Source organism: Drosophila yakuba, chromosome 2L, assembly GCF_016746365.2.
Source record: "Drosophila yakuba strain Tai18E2 chromosome 2L, Prin_Dyak_Tai18E2_2.1, whole genome shotgun sequence".
NCBI lineage: Eukaryota > Metazoa > Arthropoda > Insecta > Diptera > Drosophilidae > Drosophila > Drosophila yakuba.
Genome location: NC_052527.2, coordinates 2,747,907 through 2,769,557, shown reverse-complemented (window position 1 = coordinate 2,769,557; position 21,651 = coordinate 2,747,907). Strand labels below are relative to the sequence as shown.

The following is a 21,651-nucleotide window of genomic DNA, read 5'->3' as shown; positions in this document are numbered from 1 at the left end:
CGTGAGGAGTGGAAATGACGTCCTGCATATTCAAAAGGAGTGGAGCAGGCAGCGCACAAAAGCAACAGTGGTTGGTATGGTAGCAAAACCCAAAAGCGATTGGTAAGCCAAAAGTATTATATTACCTAAGTACTTAAAAACATTATTCACCGAGCTAGTTGTTACTATTGTTAATGAATGTTTAATTATATTTGAATTTATTATGAAATGTAAAGCTGTACTATATTAAATTTCCATTGTTAGCTTTGCTGGCAATCAGCTAATTGAATTCCACACATTTTTTGACAAGCACTTCCGCTTTTCTGCCCAGGGTGTCTTCGATGGGGCGCCGAGTGGCATTCGTTAAGCGTTGGCATGTTTGCGCTTCTCTCGTAATGCATAGTCCTGCTGCCCAAATCCCAGTGGAGGAAGGACGAGCACGAGGACGAGTATGTGGATGAGGATGAGAAGGAGGATGTGGCAGTCTGGGCACAGGCTTCTCAGTTGGCGGTCGCCGTTAGCGTCGATGCAACGAGTAAATTGCACTATGACTGCACAAAGCTGGCTCGTAGTGTGCCTGCTATATGTCCAAAGTAGAAGTGTCATTGGCCCCGGAAAATGGAATGCGGGAAATAGTGGGGAAGGGGGGGATTGGGGGGTTTGGGAAAAGCCTGGGAAATGCGGGGGATAAGCAGGATGCCAACGTCATGCGTCAGCAGTTTTATTTTCTCATATTGTTGCATCAAGTGCAGCTTGTAAGCAGAAATGCCAATTCCACCCATGTTGTTACTAGTTTTCTATTCTGATTCCGATTCTGATACGAATTCTCATTCCCATTCACATACCCATCGCAGTCGCAATCGCAATCGCAGATATGCCATTGTTGTTATGTTTGTGCAGGACATTATATATGTCGGGGCTTTTGTTTATTTATTGTTTTAGACAAGGGAAAAAGTCTCGAAATGCCGTGGAATGCAATTGTCGCAGCTGCTGCTTTATTGCACTGACGAAGTACACAAAAGTGAATATATGCAACTGGGTATAAATTAGATATAATATATTATATTTAGAGCAAGGAACAAGGCACCTTTATCGATGATTTCAAAACCCAGTATCGCCGTATTTCATTTCGAAGGCTGCTTACTTATGCATTAGTAGCTTACGAATTTCCAACTAATCTTCCGCAAACATTTTCCCCAGCAAATATTGGTATAGGCCCAATGCTAACTTTCTCGAGCACCCTTTAAATGGGGCATTCCAACTCCATGTGTACTTAGCAACCGGTCAGCAATTGCGAGTGTATCTCGAAGAATCAGAGTCTCACCACTCGTAAGCCCATTCAGTTTTGGCCTAATTAACAGCATATCTGCAGGGGATTAGGCTGCGCAATGGCTCTTGCATTCATTTCACTCGTATTGTTTCAAAGGTTCCGTTTCCGTTGCTCCCCCACCTCACAAAGGTACAAAAGGAGTACAGCCGGCGGGAAAATGTGGAAAAGCGGGGGCGGGGGGCGTGGCTGTAGCTGTAGCTGTAGCTGTGGCTGTGGGCGGTTTAAAAAACTGAAACCAGCAGCTATTTGCTGTTGATGGCTGCCGAGTGCATGCAAATTGCCACCCAAAAGATGCAAAACATGTGCCCCCTGTGCGCTGCAGCTAAAGTTTCTGACCGAGTTGATTTGTATGCGCGATGCATCTGGGCAGTCTTCAGCCAACCAACCACCGAACCACCCAACCACCCACTTTTTTGTCGCTTTTCCTCTTCAGATGTTGTCCGAACGTTTTTGCCGGCAAACGGAAGAGAGGGAACAGAACAGCGACTACAGAAGCATCTGCCATTCGGCATTAAGAGCAGCCACCCAGCTTCGCACCACCCACCTTCGCACCACTGACCCACCATTGCACCACCCAGTGCCCAATGCCCAAGGTCGCGACAGCCATTCACTTTGTGCTTTTGAATTTTGAAAAGAATGCGAGCAAAAACTGACATCATTTTGTGGATTCAGGTTGCATGTTGCGCGGCTAAGGCGCTAGTCTCGCTGCAAAATGCAAAGGGTTTTTGCGTCTCGGGTTTTTGGGTATTCGAGTTTCGGGTTTTTTTGTTTTGGGGACCACCACATGGTCGGTAGCGTTTACACTTACAGATTAAAGTGAGCATCAGCCATGCTGGGCCGGTGGCCAAGGGCCATTCGCAGAGCGAGTTCCGCCTGCTCGTATCTTCCTTGGGCACTCAAAACGCTGCCCAGGTTGCCGAGAGCTGAAAAATAAAGAAAAGCAATGAATAATACTTTTCCCAAAATGTAACTTGTAATATACAAAACGTACCCTTTGGAGGATTTATAGTGATGGCGCTGCGGAAGAGCTGCTCCTCATTCCGCCAGTCCAAGTTGCGCCTGCAGGTGCGCAGTCCCTGGACACCAAGGAGCACTACCAGCCCACAGAGGAGCAACAGACGGCAACGCCGGGAGCTGTTGACACGCTGCCAGAGATGGCCGAAACCGAGGCCAAAGAGCAGACAATAGCCAACACTTGGAAGATAGAGCACCCTTTCCGCCATTACGAATCCCACGTAGAAGAGCAGATTGCTGGCGGGCAGGAATGGCAACACTACGAAGGCAGTGCCCAAGATGGGCGCTGCTTGCCACGAGGAGCTCTTCGTGGTGGAGCTCGCCGACGCGGAACGATAGCTGGGGGCAGAGAGCTGGTGGTGGCAGTTGCAGCTGAGGCCCAGCCAGGTGTGGCAGCTATTGCCGCCCAAACGCCTCACGAGGGGCAGCGAAATGTGCGCCAACTCCGCGAAATCCATCGGTGTGGCCGATCTACGCAGTCCAAATCCCCTGCACAGTAAGGCCATCAGGGTGCCGTAGAAGCCAGCGGTCAGGATATTTCGGGCATCCCAAAGCGTACGGATCCGCGGCACAGCCTCCATGCCCCAGTCGAAGCTCAGCTCCTGCGGCCAGAGGAGCAGGCGAAAGTTGGCCACCGGCAGGTACAGAAAAGTCAGCGTCCTTGTCCACAAACAGGATTCATGTGCCGTCGGATTATCGGCGGCCGAGAAGGCGGTGGAGGGGCGTGGCAGCAGGCTCAGGCGACAGTAGAGGGCGCACAGCAGTGTAAATCCCAAAATGCTGAGCGATCGGAAGCGGCGCTGTAAGTTTGAGGAACTTAATCAAATTACTTGGCATATTTGGCAAAGGATAAGTCACACACACACACCTTATCGCTATTTTCGCGACCGACAGGCGACAGGACATCGCACAATGCGCACAGGAGCAGCGCCGTGATGGCCGTCTCCTTGCAGAGCAGTGCAGCCAGCGCCAGGACAATGGTGACCACGAGGGATGCCCACTCCCGGTTGAGCATGTGCCGGCGATAGGAGAGGTAGGCGAGCAGGTAGCACACACAGGCGGCCAAATCCGCCCTGCCCACCAAACCGGCCACCGCCTCCGTGTGGACGGGATGAACCGCGAACAGTGCGCCGGCGGCCAGGACACCCATGCGAGATGGCAGCAGCGTCCTCGCCACCAGGAACACCAGCCACGTGGCCACACAGTGCAGCATGACGTTGACCACGTGATAGCCCATGGGTGCCAGTCCGCCAGCAATGAAGTTCAGCCGGAAGCTGAGCACGCACAGCGGTCGCCAGGAGCCATGGGATCCGCTGTCCACCAAGGGAGTGCCCCAGAAGTCGTTCCGCAGAAGATGGGCCAGTGGGCGAGCTCCTGTCACGTCGCCATTCGCCAAGATGGCGCGCCTGCAAAAAAAGACAGAAGGAGTAAGGTAAAGATTTATGCTGCTACACTGCCAAAAAAAATACTTTTACTTAAGATAAATAGGAAATGGAAAAATATCATGAGTAAAGAGGAAACTTAAACATAAATGATATAAGGAGTATGTAATATGCAATAGCTAAGATAAATGGGAATTTGAAAAATATCAAGAGTAAATAGGAAACTTAAATATATATGATATCATGAGTATATAATATGCAAAAGCTAAAATAAATAGGAAATGGAAAAATATCAAGATTAAATAGGAAACTTAAACATATATGTTATCATGAGTTTATAATATGCAAAAGCTGAGATAAATGGGAAATGGAAAAATATCATAAGTAAATAAGAAATATCAGGAGTATATAATATGCAAAAGCTATGATAAATATGGAATTGAAAAATATTATGAGTAAATAGGAAACTTAAACATATATGTTATCATGAGTATACTATGTGGTACCAGTGAATTTCCTTAATTATTGTTACTTTCTTGAACTAATTGGAAAGAAACTGGTATTACAGCTTAGTTATACTATAAAAGTATACATATTTGGTGTTAATTTTGTGGCTCCTCGTTTCCGGAAACTGATATGTAGGCGTTCCACTCACATTACCTCCGCTCGCAACGGACAACGGCAACCTGTGGCACACCTGTCCAATTAATTAAAATGATTAATTGTGCAGCCAGCGACCTGGTCTATCTCTCTCCATTGCTCACACCTCGCCCATCGGCAGTGCCCCTGCCAAAGTGGCAGGATCTCCCCAAGTTGACTCCTTTCGTCTTCACTTTCCTGTCTACACGAAACCGGAGTAGAGTGTCCTGAATTCTATAGCAGCACTCCTGTTCCATTTATTTTGGTCGAAACTTTGCGGTGGCAAAATGTTTGTTATGCAAGGGGTAATCATAATGTACTTAACTTTGATTTATTTTGGAATGCTAAAAAATAGTTTCAATTACACTTGTGCATTTTTTACCCCTTTTTTTTCTTGTTTGTAAGTTATTCATTAATGGAAGGCACTTTTTTTTTGTGTAGATAGCGTGTGCCATGGTCTGCTGTATTTACTCGTGGCAATTTGATGTCTGCCCATTTGTATTGTCCTTTTGTTTTTGCACTCGGCATAAATATTGTTAAAGTGCCAAGCGACAGTTGACTCCTGCCTGCCTGCCCCTCCCCGCCCCGCCCCCTTCGTTGTCGAGCTGCCGCCCCTCGTCCTTGCAGCGCACTTGCCACTTGATTAATTGCCGATTTGTTGGCGTATTTTGTGCCTTTGTTGTAAAACAGCACACACACACACACAACACACCGGTGTCAATGTATTAGGGACGTGGTGGAAGGTCCTTGGTAATTGCCTCGCCGTTGTAGCGCTCCTTGTTGTCCTAATCGATTTGGCCGGCACAGTGGCTCCGGGTCAGGTGGCCATATAATCAGGGTTAGTTTGTTATCGGCGTTGTTGCTGCTGCTGCTGCTGCTGTTTTGTGGCAATTTATAGAGGGCTTGCAATAATACCTTGGCCATTTTATGCATAATTAGTTTTTAGATGTGCCCAGCAAATGTCATTAATTAACTTTCCAACTTTGCACAGGGCATTGCGTTGAGTTTTCACTTGCGCATTGTCCGCAACAATATTGCATCAATATATTTATCAATGTCACACGATTCGTTGAATTGTATAACTTTTGAGAGATATAAATGACATAGTAGTGTTGTGCAAATGTTAAACATTAACTTTTGGCTTAAATGTTTGCTGTTTGGCAAAAAGTTAATAGTCCTGTTTAATCTTTGTGGGCGCTAATATTAAAATTCCATCAAATAGCTGGAAGCACCAAATATTTTCCATTAATAAATTGTATGTATTTACATTGAATATTTGCCGATTTGCAGGCACATCAATTTATTATGCTTACTTTACTTGCTGAGATTTTTTAGAATAAAATTCGCTTAAAGTCACCTTTTTCAATAACAGAAACGTGTATCGTTTCATTTCACAAATGTAAAATTAATTTTATTCTGTTAAATAATGAAGTTATGCGCACTGATGTTGATTTTAGCTTTTTTCTGCCGCAGGCTGTAGTTTTAGGTTCTTTTGGGGTTCAACTGGAGTTCAAAGGTCGTGCAAACAAATACGTACCTATCCACTGAGCCTGGAGGCCACTGTGGGTTGCAAAGTCCAAAGACAAGTCATGTGCAAACACATAAGTTAGAGAGCATTTTGAATAAAAATTGGGTTTTTTCAATTTAATATTTTATTTATCATTCGAATTTCGAATTTGAATGCCACGGCATGGGTGACCGGAAATGTGAATTGTGGCGGCGCTTTGTTGCACGTGTGTGTGTGAATGGATATGGTAATAAAAAACGAGGTGGTGCAGCATGGCGTTGCCACAAATTGGGTTTACAAATTCGCCGCTGCGACGTGCCCAACTATAAAGCAGACTTATTGCCAAGGACCTGCGTCGCTGGTGCCTTTTTCTGTAAGTGGTTTTCGGGTGCGGGGTGAACTCATCCCCACTCATCTGCACTTCACTTTCAATTGGCATTCCGTAGAAACCAGCCCCCCATCCGCACCTCAACCGATCCCTTTTAGTTTGCGCCAAAGCAGCCACAAAAATGTCCTCGAGAGCAAACAAATTCTTATCGGAAGAGCACAAAGCAGAAGCACAGAACGCAGATGAAGGAGCTGGTGTAAGTCGGAAATACTCGCATGCTGGGCACACAGTTGTGGCTGAAATACCAGGGTATTCTATCTACATAATGACTACAATAAGCATGAGAGAAAATTGTACATTTTTATACACTTAAAACCCTATTAGAATTTATTATTGCAGGTGTAGATAGCTGGTAGGTAATTATATTATATTTACTAGACAAACTTATTCATAAGCTCCTAGTTCCAAACTTATTCATAAGCTCCTAGTTCCAAACTTATTCATAAGCTCCTAGTTCCATGGCCGTTGTTGTACTACACCTAGGCAAATTTGGGGTATACTACTCCTACTATTTCAGGCTGCAAGCGTTTCGAAGCTTCCTGCAGCTCAAAAACGAACCAAAAATGCTTCCACGCCTCATTTGCAAGGCGATGTCAAGGTAGCGTTCGAGTATAAAAGAAATTTCATTGCATACCTCAGGGCGAATGCACACAAAGGACGTCTATTTGCGCTTGGGGATTGGCGGATTGGGGGATTGGGAGGAGGTGAAGCAGCTGGAGGAGATGGGCTTAACTACCATCGAGGAGCAGGGGTCGAAGGTGAAGTCAAGTCGAAGTCAGCGTCAACATTATCGTCATCAGCAGAATTTCCGCAGTTCCTTTTTTTGTGCTTTATCATCGTAACTAGTGAGTGAATAGCAACAACCAAAACATCAACACCCACCGACAACAACAACAGAAACAACAACAACAGAAACTACAACTGGTGGTAAGGGGGATGAGTGCGGTAGGTGGGCGGACTGAAGAGGGGGCGGGGCGGCAGCAACAACAATGGCCAGCTTGAAGCAGCTTACAAGTGCGGCATGTTGCTGCCCTTATCGCTCGCTTTTCACTCTCAACGCAGCCAGGAGGCCAGAGACAGGATCAGGATCCTGCAGAGAAAGCGGAGACAGAGGAGCAGGAACCAAGTCTCAGGCAATCGAGGAGGAACAGCCGGCCACAACACACACGCTGCACAGTGGAACCAAGGGTTATTACCTGGATATCAAATTTACAGGATATAAGCACAAACACTCGCAACTTACTAAAGCATAAAATATAAAATAGAGATGCTATATTTGCTTTATAAAAGTATTAAAAAGTCACTGATTATGGAACGCTTTTACTTTTACTTTTTTTACTTTTTATTTTAGCCAAATATTTGCTTTAAAATTGATATGATAGAATGTGCCCAAATGTTTTGACTTTCCACTCCACTGTGGAGCTCATAGCCCCACACACAAAAGCACCAACAGGCAAACAGGACTGTGGTTGGCTTTTGTTGAAGACAATATATCATAGCATCAGCACCGAATGTGGACACCATTCCATTGCCTTCCGTTCGGTGCTCCTGCTCCTGCTCCTGCTCCTCCGCTTTCCCATTTCCACACCCCCGCCCATTTTCCTGGCTACCCACCACAACATTTGTATTTGTTGCTGCCGCCGTGCTTATGTAAAGTGAAAATTTTCGATTTTATATAAGTACACGAAAAAAGAGCACCCATTTTTGTTACTCTGCTGGCAAACGAACACCCTAACACCCATCGCTTGTGTGGAGCAGAGTGCCTAGCGTCCGGTGGTTGTGTGCCATCAAAATTACGTATACGTAACGTTGTTACTGCTCTTGTTGATTTTTTACAGCCGCTGCTGCTTTGTTGTTGTTCGTGTTATTGTTGTCGCTGTCCTTTTAATACGGCACATAAATTATTGTAAGACTGCAGATTGGGGGATGTTTGGCAGGACTTTTTACCTTTTTCGAAACTGGATATATATCAACTTGTGAAGGTGTGAATCCGGTGACCAATAAAAGCAGGCATATTAAAGGTGCCAAAGCTCGCTTTAATACATTTTAAGCACAATTATTTAACAGAAGTTTAATAGAAAGTAAATCACACACATAATTATATCGCATTAGCTGCATTATGGACAAACTTCTCGAACAGCACACGTTATCAAAAAGTTGCCAGCCATAACTTATTAAAATCTCATATCTCTCTTTAACAATTGCCAGCAACATTTTCTTTTCCCTCCCAATATAGCCCAATTCCATGGGTCTTTTTCCAGTTGATAGGAAACAAATTGAAGGGAATTCTGCCATTTAATAAATCATGTTTTGTCTGGCCCGGCTTGACAATAATAACTTGTGCTCGTGTGGTCATGTTGGCCATGTTGTGGGATGACCGCAGAGCATACGAAAGAACTAGCCGATAGGTAACAGCCTGCACTGGGAGAAATCGGTAGTAGGCTTTATGTAAAGTTTAGAATTGAACTGCTATTCCAGATAATGAATCTGTTCATAGTACTTGTGTATCAACCTATATTTTTCAGTGCTGGTGTTTGCAACTGCGTGAAAGTGACCGCAGGACCTTCCGCCCGAGCAAAAAACATAAACTCGCATCCAACTTTTGCGTGTGGCACTAAGGGGAAGCTGAGTTACATAAGTTGCGTTTATTATTTTGCTCGAAAGTGTGTATTTGTGTTTGTGTGTGGTAAGTTTGGCGCTTGTTTTCTGGACAGCACAAAATAACGATCAACGGCCAAGGCATCGAGCTGAGCACTTTGTGCATATCTCCCTCCACTTGCACACATACACATACATATAGTATATCCCCAGGATTCGCCAGGACAATTGTTCGCTGGCATTGTAGTTGAACCAGGAGCAGAACAGGAGTCACTTGGTCAGAAGGCAGACGGGGCTGGCGCTCCTGAATCCTAGGCGATGGAAGGGCTGGGGCGAGTGTCCTTGGGGAAATTCCTGTCCATTGTACATGACTTTTGATATTTATGGGTAATTTCGTTTGCGTTTGCAGCATTTCAATGCGGCCAGGTGAGAAGAGAGTGAGAAGTGAGCTGAGTTCTGTAGCTTCCAGTTTCCAGGTCCCAGTTCCCACCTCAGAGGGGCATAAATCAACATTTTGTTTTTTAATTTGCTCCATTGCCAACGCCGTGTGATTCTGATGCTGATGCTGACAATGGCACTGAATATATATCAACAATACGCAGGCGATAAGCCAGCAACTGGTCTGCTTCAAGTTTTACAATTAGGCGGGTCGAGAATTTATGATGGTGATTTTATCAAATAAATGGCGGCACTTGGCGCACAATTAATAATAAACTTTTGTATTTCTCGTCGGGCTTTCTTTTTATTTTTATGTTTCGTGTTTCGTGTTGGCGACAAAGCGTTGCCATTGGCCATCACAGGAAAATAAAGCGTAAAAGCCAAAAGGACCAAGGACGAGAGAGGAGCGACGAGGGACACCCAAAAGTAAAAACCAGACCATTTACCTTCGTCAACCTGCTGACATATGGAATTTTTAATTCGGTTAAATTTTTCTCACCTGTCATCGTAGACAAATCCAGCGTTAAGTGTGTTTAGGTACAGCACAAAGGCGAGTGCCGAGCAGCCGGCGAGTCCTGCGAGGTCCTTGTGCGAAAGCGTTGGCGACATGCTGCAAGAGAGACAGGAAACAAGGCGCAAGTGAGACAGTCAGTCAGACAGACAGAGAGAAGGACAGAGAGTCGGAATATAAATATATAAAAGTCGAGTGTCATAAAATATATGCTGAAATTCATTCTCGAAGCCTCCGCCGGCAGCAAGAACAAAGCACTTAATCCTGACTGAGGCAGGTCCTCCGACTCGTCCAGATGGGCCATTCTCTGCGGCATTTTCGTTATGACAACATTTACATTTACATATTTTCCTTTTTTATCCAGCCGATGCTGTTGCCCGTTGCTGATGGCCTTAAGCACGGTTTAATTACTTAATTTCTTTTTTCTCGGTTAGCAAATTCAAGGTGTGCGTCATGGAATTTTGTGATATTGTGTAAATACATTTAAAAGGCATTTATTGATTTGGTTTTCAAGAGAAAACAAACTGTTATTAAGCTGCTAATTTACTAGCACAAAGAACGCTTAGTGCTCATCTCTTTTGCCCCAAAAAGCATTGGACAGCTATTAGGGCATAATTACCTTTTTAGGGAAATCCTTTCGCCAACAAAGCACACCTATTTCTGGCCATCGAACACACCGGCTCCTGCACAATCAGCAATCAAAACTGTTGAATGCAAACAAGCCGAAACGCACGTGCCTAATGATTATTGCCGCAGTGGGGCAAAGTATCCTTCATGGAATGGAATTGGACTACAGTGGAGTGGTATGGAATGACAAGGGACGCTATTGCTTCGGCTGGACAAATGCCACTATCATCATCATCATCATCATCATCGTGCTCATCACCATCATTGACGTAGTTCCAGTGTAGTTGTCATTGGTATGGTGGTCAGCGTGTCTGCTCTGGCCGAACTCGTTTGTCATGGCATTCTTCGTTTTATATTAGCCGCAGACATGTTGTGTCTGCACGTGGAATCCGTTCATACAATTCGCCTGCGAAACCCCTTTTCGACTAACCAACGTCCGTTGTCGGAAATTAAATGTTACGACGACATTCTGGATCGTCCTGCCAAGCGAAACACCGAACATGCAATATACTGGGGCACAGGCTCTGAAATGCAGAATACGCCAATGCCAATGGCAATCGCAATGGCAATGGCAATGGCATTCCCATTGTACTATACAGCTCCCACCCTAAAACTCATCCTGCAATCCCTAACCCGGTCCATATCCATTCGTGTTGGCCATGCCTGTGTTGTTGTCATCATCACCATCAGCGCCATTTACGAATAATGAGTGTGGTCGGTGGCTCAGCGGCTCAGTGGATCGCTGGGTGGTTGGGTGGTTGGCTATCTGGGTGGCTAGATGACTGGGATAACTGGACTGAACAGTCATGCCTTGGTCAGGACACGAAAATTGTTATCTCGCACATTGCAGACGATTTCCGACAGGCATTTGTATGTACACAGCGACTGTAATTCTGATCCAGATTCGGACTCGGATTGAGATTCAGATTCAGATTCAGGCGTAGAAGGGAAGGGGTAATACGAATTAAGTTCGCACCAGTTGCAAATGACAATGCTGACCTACACTCATGGCAAACAGGTAAAACGATGTATCAGAATTGAAAGCAATGGTATGTTTTAATAGTTTGTTTAGCCTTTCATGCAAAACAAGTCGATGTAGTAACTTAAGTAGTGAAATATGCCAAATTGTGAGGGTTTTCATAAGCTTATTGAAATGGCATCAAAAGTAGTTTTCTTTAGTATCTGGTAGAGCAGCTAGGTACCCAAAATAGTAAGATTTCCAGCTATTATCGGTCCTACTTATGAACACACAAATCCCTGTGCCGAGCACTCTCACACATCCTTTGAAGGAGCAACCAGTACACTTGCAAGGACTCCCTTTTTGGCTTCGCAATGACGCTGCTAATGAGCTCTAATAACGATAATGACGATAATGACGCCCACGCAAATAGTAAATGTGAATACACAGGCTCATATACGAAATACTTTCATAAATACATCCATGGAATGGGAATGGGAATGGGAATGTGAATGGGTCGGATGAATGGCCGTCATTTGCCGGGGATGATAATGGGGCTGGAAGGCCCAGGGGATGCAACTGATTGGCAACGTCGAGGATGAAAGTGATAGTTTGCCGGAATGTGCCTCTTAAATATAATGATTTCCCCAAAAATACCAAAGTGATTTTCGATGGAAACTGCTGAATGTCTATGCAAACTCATCAGAGTCATTATTTTGGGAACTCCTACTGAAATGATTCGTAAATAAGCATGGCTTTCAAAATTGAGGAGATTAGGCAGATCTAATTTTATGTTGCTTATTATTTGTTATTTTGATTGAGACTAAAATAGACAGTTCATAATTCTGTCTTACATAATATTTCCTTTATTGTTTAGAATACTAAACTATTATACATTTGAATACCGATGTGTAACCACACACGAATAAATTAATTGAAACAATTTAAACATAATTCGAATCGCATTAAACAAATATCCGCTACACAGACATGGGCTTTCCTTTCGGCCTTTTTCCGGCGCTCTAATGACATCCCGTAATTCCCTGCTGATACTTTAAATAACCCGCCTTAATTAAATTTATTGATTTTTGCACTTTAAGCTTTGTGTTGTTTGTAGTGCCTGCAGGCTGAACTTCGGGGCATGTCGACGATGTCTTTCGAAGTTCCGCGCAAAACTTAAACCTGACAGACGCCGCCAGGTGTTGGGCCAAAAGTTGAGAACAAAGCGCAGACAGGAGCTCCTCGAGCAGTCCAATTAATTTCGATTGTCGAAAATAAAGCGAGACAATCACAGGACGACGAGCGGCCAAGTATATATTAATCAAATGGCGCCACAGTCATGGCGAGGACAGCCCAGTAGCTGTTAGCTGTTAGCTGTTAGCGGGGAAATCAGGAAAATCGGGGAAATCAAGGATAGCAGCGGCAGAAGCGAGCAAAACGAGGACATCGAGCACCCTTCAGACGTGTCCTGTCTGCAGACATGAAGAGGCCTCAAGGTCCTGACGAAAGGCTCCTCAGCTGGCGTCGGATATTACTTTGCTAATTTTCCTGCGCCAGACGCGAGCCATCTGTCCTTGTATCCTGACGATGTAATTCTGCTAACTAGTCTATAAATCTTGCTATATTTAGTAGCTAGCTGAAGAAGATATTATGAAAAGTTTGGGCACTTGCAAAGGTGTCAGAAAGTATGCAATGCTAAATATATAACTGCTTTGTATGTCATGTCTAAACTTGAAGTGTAGGATATACGTTAGTCGTGTCCTTTTTGCCTGCTGCGTCAAGGACGCGCTCGAAAAGTCAAAGTGCAATTAGCAGGCAGCTCGCTGCTGGCGCAGTCTCCCTTTTTATTTATCAGTGCAAATATTTATTTTGAATTTCGTATGCAAATGTCGCAGTCGAGCTGCCTCCATTAATCACAGCAGCTGCACAGTTGGCGGCATCGCGAGTGGGCGGAATGGAAATGGAAAAAAAATAATTAGGTTGTCATGTTTACGGCGCTGAAATTAGCTGGCAGTATCGCAGCGGCACATCTTTGATGTTGATCTCGCGCAGCGCTAAGGAATTTGCATGACTTTTCACTTTTTTAGCTTTTCACTTGTTCGGGGTTTTTTTTTCGTACTTTTACTTAATTCAGCTGAAGAGCTGACCCTGTTTTTGTGGGCCAACTGAAGACGGACGGAAGTTGCAGGAAAATACGAACGGAGCACACCTTAAACCGGATGCGGAAACATTATTCCCAAAATGTCAAAAAACATAACAGAAACCCATTAGACACACTTTGTTTCTGGGTCAGCCGGCAGACTTGCAACTTCCAAAAAGTGAAAAAGTGAAAATCCCAGGCAGGGAAAAAGTCGAAGCTGTCTGAAGGGGAGAAATTGAAACAAAACGAGTTGAATGCTTGCTTGGGCGGATGTACGAAAACTGACCAGGCCACTCTCTATTTCCCCTCTCTCTCTTGCTCACTCTCTCTGTCTCTTTCCCTGTCCGAAAAACCGGTTCGCACGGAAATCAAGTTGTGTCAACAGCTTAAAAGCCAAAATGTAATAAGCCAGGGAAATGTAATGTAATAAAATATCAAATATAAAATGGCGATGGTCCTGGCAGGGGAGCATTTGTTGCCATTAAAGTTTTACTTTGAAATTGGAAGCAGGAGGGCCTTGGCAAGTGGGCGGTAAAAGTGGGAGGTCGTAGCCAGCTGAGCGTAAACCACTGAAGAAAGTCCAGGAACTGGGCTTTAAATACACACCACAACTTGTATACCCTTACGTGCAAGAAAGAGATTTAAGTGCACATTAAAGGTTAAATTAAGACAATATATTTTAGTTTATATCGTGGCATAATTTTAAGCATCTCCTAACATGTTATTTAATATCAAAAGTACGACTCTATGTGCAATTCCAATTCGAAGTGAGTGTAAAAAACTTTCGAATGCATAAATAAAGCCGCAGAAAGCGATTAAAATCTGTGCTAGAGCTGGCAAATAAATAATATTGTGGCAAGCTTAAGGCCAAAGTAAATATGCTCGTGCCAAGTGCCATGAAACGGATTGCTTGCCTTGGATTTTGTGTAGCCGCAAAATATGCAATATTTTATTATTGTTGCCCCGAACAGTATGCAACACTTTATTTCAGCGCTATGCGCTTCCGTTTCGGCTTGAGTTTCCTTTCGTCCTTCGCCGCCTTCATTCGCCCTCTCTCTCCCTCCTCGCCCGCGAAGCCAAAGGACCTGGCTTGCGGCAGATCTGGAACAGTTCCAATCAGAGAACTGCAAGAGTGGCATTTTTAGCCACCCTGATCACACTCAACAATTTTGAGTGCGGGTGCCACTCACACCGGATTTAGCGGGTACATACAAACACCCGGTCAAAATATTCGGGTGTCTGCAAACACCCTGGTGCCTGCGCACCCGAATCAATGCGGCACCCTATGTCGCGGGTGCCGATCACACTCGCCACTCATAACGAAGGGTAGAGAAGGCAAACATGCAGAAAAAGGCAAGTGCCTTTTTCTCGGAAACACCCGGGTGTCTTGGTAAACACCCGGGTGTTTTGGTAAACACCCGGGTGTTTTGGTGAACACCCGGGTGTCTGGTAGACATTTCAGTGCCTGTGGTAGGTAACATACGAAAAAGAAAAGTACATTAAGTACTGAAAAACGAAATATATTATGCCGAAAATCTGTAGAATTATGCGTTCTATTTACAGAAATTTAACCAAAACGAAATAGACATTTCTTTTTTATATCTTTGCTTTGTTAAAATTTTTAATATTTAATTACCATATTTAACTTTGTATGTATACTTTTTCTTTTTAAAATGATAAAAAAAAACAATAGAAATAGAATTGTGTTAATTAAGTATAAATACTATTTAATAATATACATAATATATTATTTAATAATACATAAGTTTATTTTTTGTTAAGACATGAGATACATCAAAACGCAAAAACATGTGCACGACCTTTTTCTTGGGTGTTTCCATTCACCCTAAATTTTTTGGACCGTGTCTCGCTTCCACCCATACAATTTTTATGCATACAGAAAAGTACCTGCGGCCGATCCTTGCTTGCGCGTCACCCACCCTAAACTTCTTTGCACAGCAGACACCCGGGTGTTTTTTGTACTTGCACAAAAAACACCCTGGTGGCAAAACACCCGGGTGTTTGTCATTGCTAAATTTAGGGTGTCTCCAAACACCCGGGTGCGGAGACTCCCGGTGTTTAGCGGGTACACTTAGGGTGCCGGTGGCTTGCTGCAGTTCTCTGGTTCCAATCCTTGACTCCTTGGTGCTTTCACTGGTGTGAGTGCCAAAAAGTATGCTAGATAGCTTTTGCATGCGATTTGAATGAGCACAAACGGAAGTCGCGCTGTGTCTGAACTTTTTTTCGTGTCCTTGCAGATGGAGCAGCACATGAGTGCCACTCGAAATCATTTTAAAACACTCGAAATCTGCTCTATGCTAAAGATTATTTCAGCTTGATAGTTTTCCTTGGCCAGCTGCCTGCGGATACTGCACTTCTTGCTGAAGTTTGAACTTTAAGCGTAGGAATATCGAATTAATTAGAATACTCTTTTTGCTAAAGTATTTTAATGCACATTGAAAACTTTTCGAATTGATGTGCCACATAATTGAGTTCACAATCGAAAGTTCGGCGCCGTTCTTCAATCCGCCCCCCATCAATGGGACATTGAACCAAACAACGAATAAATGTTTGTAAACTTTTCTCACCAGGTTTTGTTCATTCTACCAGTTTATTTTTATTTTATTTTTTTCATTTTTTTTTTCCACGAATAAAGAGTTCAGTCAACCCATTGAGAGTTGTGCGGAACAAAAAGTTGTGTGTATAGAGCGACTCCGTTGGCCACTCAGACTTTTTAATGACCGCTCCCAAATTCCCCAGTCCGAAATTCCAATTGAAGGCTGGGAATCAATACAAGAGGCGGAGTGGCAATTTCGGTGGAGTGGCGTTAATTTGATGTCTTGCAGCATGTTGCACGCAATGTAGATGGTAATTAGGTTCGGGAAATGTTTGCTTCTTAATTGCGTAAACCAAGCGTTTGATTGCTATTTGCTCAGCAATTGACATTAAACAGTTAGGGCAATAAAAAATTAAAACGGAAGTCCCACTACAACGGCATTCAAGTGCGAGTTTCGGCAAATATTTAATGTGTTCTCGGTTCGTGGGTGTCAGACCTGTGTTTCAACACCCCACACCCCTTCCCCAACCACCAAACCTAATGACTAACTAAACAAGCTGTTTTCCTACCCCTACTACCCCCTACCAGTACCCACGCCACTGTGCCGATATTAAAACAACAATATTATTATTAGCACAAACAGAAAACGGTCATTGGCCTACGCCCCAATCGAAGAAGAAGTCAAGAAACCTCAATTAGGCTGTCAATCAACACATTGCATCGAATGGAGTCGCGTCGAGTCAAATTGCCTCGTTTTGGCCGTCGACATTCCGCCAAATAATAGAGCTATTGATTTTCTAAACCCCATCTAATAATGACGCCCCTGGCCGATGGGGCGTTCTCTGACATGCCCACCGGCAGTCCTTGATCGGCTAATTAGCTGCCTGGCCGCTGAATGGATGGCTCCTGATTTGCCCCACTCTTCGACTTCCAACGGGAGCCAAGTCTGGAAATTAATCTGGAACTCAGTTTTGAAGCAAGTGTTCTCCAGAATGAGGCATACAACAAAATGAGGCATACAACAAAATGAGGCATACAATAAAATAAGGCATACACTAAGATGAGGCATACTTTAAAATGAGGCGTGCAACAAAATAAGGCATACAACAAAATAAGGCATACAACAAAATAAGGCATACAACAAAATAAGGCATACAACAAAATAAGGCATACACTAAAATGAGGCATACAACAAAATGAGGCATACAACAAACTGAGCCATACAACAAAATGAGGCATACAACAAATTGGGTAATAGAACAAACTCCTGAGATGCAGCTCATCCATTCCGCTGGCCAAAAGAAAACCCCTTGAAGATGGCGGATATGGTGAGTGGCGAAAAGTCGCATGGAAATATGGTGAGTGAGTGCGGGCAACTTTGCGCCAGTTGATAAACGAGCGGAACTGCAGGGGACTGTCAAATCTGAGCCTTTGTTCGATTTAATTATCGGTTGTACAAAGAGCTGGGCGGGCGAAAATCTTGCTTCGGGCTTCGAGGGCATATCCTTGTGGCTGTGGCAGTGGCAGTGGCATTGGCATGCGGCATGTGGCATGTGGCATGTTGCAGGGTTGTAACAAAAAACCAATAATGAAAGTGGAGTTGCAATGCCGGCGATGTCAGTCCCTTGCAGCTTCCCACTGCCCAACGGCAAAGAATTCCCATCCCCCTTTTATCGATTAGCGCGTGTAACAGCTTTTACCTATGGGAATGTGAGTGCACTGAAAGAAAAATCCTTTGAAATAACTTTCTAGAAACGCTTAGTTGTTGAAATGTTTAGTTATTAGTAACTCATTTCTTTCAGTGCCTTTTACAATGTACACAAACAAGCAAGTTACTAAAACTGCTGTTGTCGATGACCTCGCCGCCCCTCTTCACCCCCTCTCCCTCCCCTGGGGGGTTAGCAAAGAGGGGGCGGGGTCAAGGGGCGGCACATGTGTATGTGTATGTATGTGTGTGTGACTAGCAGAGCAAATGACGCTGCAAATGAAAGCAGGAAACGTTGCCGCATTCATTCATTTTACACACAAAAGCCATTAACCGCTTTGATTCCATTGTTTTGTTTGTCATCATCATCATCGGCAGCAGCAGAAGAGCAGCAGCAGCAGCAGGAGCAGCGCCAACAGCAACATCACTCCCAAACCCAAACCTAAAACCAAACCCAATCCCAAACCCAAGAACCATTTCCCGTTTCCCGGTGTACGAACCCGCACTCCTGGACATTTTCAATTCCCCATTCCCGCCACGAGGTCATGGGTCACCGGAGGAAGTCAAGGCTGTGATTTACACGACTAGCCATTTGATTTTTAATGGACTCACCATCATAGAATCCGTCACTAAATCCGAGGATAGCGAACTTGAGTCGCATTTTCGGACTCATTTTATCCAAATGTTTGTTTTTTACTGCAGTTATAAAAACCTTTAATATTGACATTACAAACTAAGCATAAGTGCAAGGTATGTTATATGCCTTCAAGTCACAAAATTACCTTTATAAGTGCATATAATTTGATTACAGCTTTAATTTTGCTATCCAGCGATATATTTATTATTTCTCCGAGCCTTTTTCTTTACCTTCTCACCTATGACCTGCGGATATGTGCTGGTGGGGGAGTTTTAAGCCGAGCACTTTCACCCATTCGCCATTTGTTGTCCCTCTTGCGCCCCAATATTATTATTATTGAAAGACTTTTGCTGAGCTGCGGGTTTTATAAAGTGCCTGCGGCATGGCTACCCTAGACCATCGCCATCACCATCATCGTCGACCGTGGACTCCGTGGATTTCACGGATCCCGTAGACCGTCTCCGTCCGTCCGTCCGTTCGTCTGTCCGTCCGTTCGTCTGTCCGTCCGTTTGGCGCTGGCAAAAAACGACTCTTGCGGAAAAATCAACATTGCACAAAAGTTTTCAGCGCTCCTCGTACCGCCAATCTCCGGCACCACCCACTGACACCACCCACTAACAACCCACTTACACCCATTACACCCACCGACGAACGTCATCGTTCATTTCGCTCCCTTTGCATTGCTTTTTTGTTTTGGCTTAGCGCTGATGATGTATGCACTTTGAAAAGAGTTGAGCAAAGTGGTTTTTCGGGTTTGATGAGCTAACGTCAAGTCCTTCTGGCGCCCCCCATAAACCTTGCCACCACGCCCACTTTTGCCGGCTGAGAAATATGAGTTGGTGTGGGTGTGTTTGATTTCCTCGTGTCGGTGTGTTGTTTGACTTGCACTGCTGCATAAAGTTATTAATGGACTTCAATGGGGTTTCAATTATGCAATTTCTGCGATTTGAATTCGAATGATATTTTGATTGTTTGCTTGCATTTGTTAGAGGATTCCCAAAATTGATGCATACAAATGCATTGTTTTAATTTAATCATGGAGCTAATGGCTTGGCTATGGGACTCAGTCGAGCGTCAATTAATTGTTAAATAATTTACTTTGCAAATTAAAATGAACAGAATTCAACGTGTTTTTCAACACGCAATTTGACTAGCCTTCGATGTTTTAGCATCATTGCGTTTTAATTCATTAAGAAAACTTCTTATTGGCATTCATATTTCATGAAAGGTGAAAAAGGACACTTTAGTGAGAAAACTAAACATATTTTTTGACATAATATGATTAAATTCGTGTGCGATACCAAATTTATTCTTGATTTGCGTTTAATTTAATCACACATTTTTTTAAAAAGCTTAAAGAAAATATTTTTAAAAGTATAAAACTTAAAAATGCGATCGAAATGAGTTCAGGGCTGCACTTTCAACGACTTATCGATATTACGACTCTACTCTTAAGAAGATCTGGTTCCACTCTACTCTTAAGAAGATCTGGTCCCACTAAATGAGGCTTATAATTTAATTGGCAATTTCCGCATTAAGTTCAACCTATTGGTAATGAATTCACCCAAGTAAGCTACACTTACAGATATTTGAAGTACTTCCGCTTACTCTCGTTGATCAACAGAAACAAGTCGAAGCGCTTTAAACCCATGGAAATTGCGATGAAAACTAAGGTCTTGAAAACGGCAGCGAAGACCCGGAAAACTCTATTTGATCCGACTGATTACCATGTTGTGGTTAACAAAGAAGTGTGTCAAAGTGAGGAGAAGTCCTTGCCCATTGTGATTCCAAGGGTGCCAAGGCAAAAGGATGTGCTGAGCATCTACGAGAATGTGGCCAAACTGGCAGACATAGAGCGGTACCTGAACATTTTGTACAAGTGAGTTAAAAGTGAAGGCACAAGAACCACATCTATTTGAATCTTATTCCCGTAGACCCTTCTACTGCTTGGGCATCACCACGTGCCACTTCAATCTCTCGGAACTGGACCTGGTTTTGGAAAACAGCACTTTCGAGCCCGAGAAGCAAATGGCTGTGCTCGTCCAGCGCTATTCGCCGATTTGCAGCCTGAAGATCTATCCCCATGGCAACATTTACTGCCAGGCCTTTGCCAGCAGCAGTGCCCGCGAGGGAATGTCCAATATCATGCGAGAGCTGAGGTATCTGGGCTACAGGCTGCGTTTGCGGCGGCTGAAGGTCAATGCCGTCAATGCCACCTTCAGTGTGCCCTTCCATCTGAGTCTGCGGCAGTTCCACCTGCAGAATCCAGTGCTCACGCGATACGACACCTCGATGCACCCGTTCCTGATGTACAAAATGATGGGCACCACGGTCGAGATGGCCATCTTTCCCACGGGCTACGTCATCGTGCTGTTTGCCACCAACAGAGGCATCACCCAGTTGGCCATAGCCCACATACTGCCCATACTGTATCGCCTGAAGGATCCGAATCAGGATCAGAGCAAACTGAGCCTGAGCAGCGGCGATATCGACTACAAGCTGCTGTGGGAGAATCATTTCCAGAAGAAGGGCGACATGACCAACGATTGGTGAAACTCTCACTATAATCCATATACCATGTGAGTTCGTTTCGGGGTTGGTTTACAAATAAACTTTAATGCCCACAAAGTTTCGTCCTTTACGCTCTTAAGATCTCATAAATGTCGGAAAAACGCCCGGGGACACGCACTTGAGTAGAGTTTTGTGGCAGCTTTAAACTGGGCTCAAAACTTTGTTTTATTACTAAGCCTGTCAAGTCATTGGCTTTAAGTGGAAATTCCCACAAGCGGAGTCAGTCGAAATCACTCGCATATTTACAATGCAGATTTCGCACTGCACTCCGCACTCCGGAAATCGAATGTTTGCAGTGCCCAGCCACCTGGGGGATATGGTTTCGAATGGTTATTGTGGTGGCACTGCCGGGTTGAGTTGGTGGGTTGGCATACCGACTAGCATAATAAAAGTGACAGCGAGCATGACAAAACCGAACGAAATCGAATCGGTAGCGAAAATGTGTCAAATGGAATTGGAAACCGGCGGCTCCATCACTCCTAACACCACCAGCACCACCATCACCAGCACCACCATCACCCTGCCCACTCCCACTACTGACCCACTCCTGCCACAATCCACTGCGCACTCCTGACCAGGTGGCTTCGATTTGCGCTGGCCGACATGAAAAACAATTCAGTGTCATATTTGTGTGCCCGCCTTTGGTGTTTGTTTTGTAAACGCAGCTCAT

The 21,651-nt window shown here is 44.3% G+C and overlaps 2 protein-coding genes across 3 annotated transcripts in view; one reads left to right on the top strand and one right to left on the bottom strand.

Annotated features, from left to right (window-relative positions):
• The window catches only part of LOC6526603 (protein O-mannosyl-transferase TMTC1), a 44,346-nt gene that overhangs the window by 5,506 nt on the left and 17,189 nt on the right, over positions 1 to 21,651 (bottom strand). For both annotated transcript variants that reach the window (XM_015197942.3, XM_015197943.3), the window contains 4 exons: positions 9,775 to 9,885; positions 3,192 to 3,729; positions 2,301 to 3,123; positions 2,118 to 2,232 (listed from right to left, as the gene is read on the bottom strand). In XM_015197942.3, coding sequence (XP_015053428.1) covers positions 2,118 to 2,232; positions 2,301 to 3,123; positions 3,192 to 3,729; positions 9,775 to 9,885 — 1,587 coding nt within the window. The remainder of the gene's footprint in view (positions 1 to 2,117; positions 2,233 to 2,300; positions 3,124 to 3,191; positions 3,730 to 9,774; positions 9,886 to 21,651) is intronic.
• Positions 19,857 to 21,038, top strand: LOC6526604 (TATA-box-binding protein-like 1). Its single transcript, XM_002087676.3, has 3 exons — positions 19,857 to 19,978; positions 20,035 to 20,289; positions 20,345 to 21,038. The coding sequence occupies exons 1-3, from the start codon at positions 19,965 to 19,967 to the stop codon at positions 20,961 to 20,963; spliced, it is 888 nt and encodes a 295-aa protein (XP_002087712.2). The 5' UTR covers positions 19,857 to 19,964; the 3' UTR covers positions 20,964 to 21,038.

What these genes read in the sequence shown, in the direction of transcription:
- LOC6526604 (XM_002087676.3), top strand. An exon ending in TACCTGAACATTTTGTACAA is followed by an intron (nt 20,290 to 20,344) that starts GTGAGTTAAAAG and finishes TTATTCCCGTAG; the next exon opens with ACCCTTCTACTGCTTGGGCA.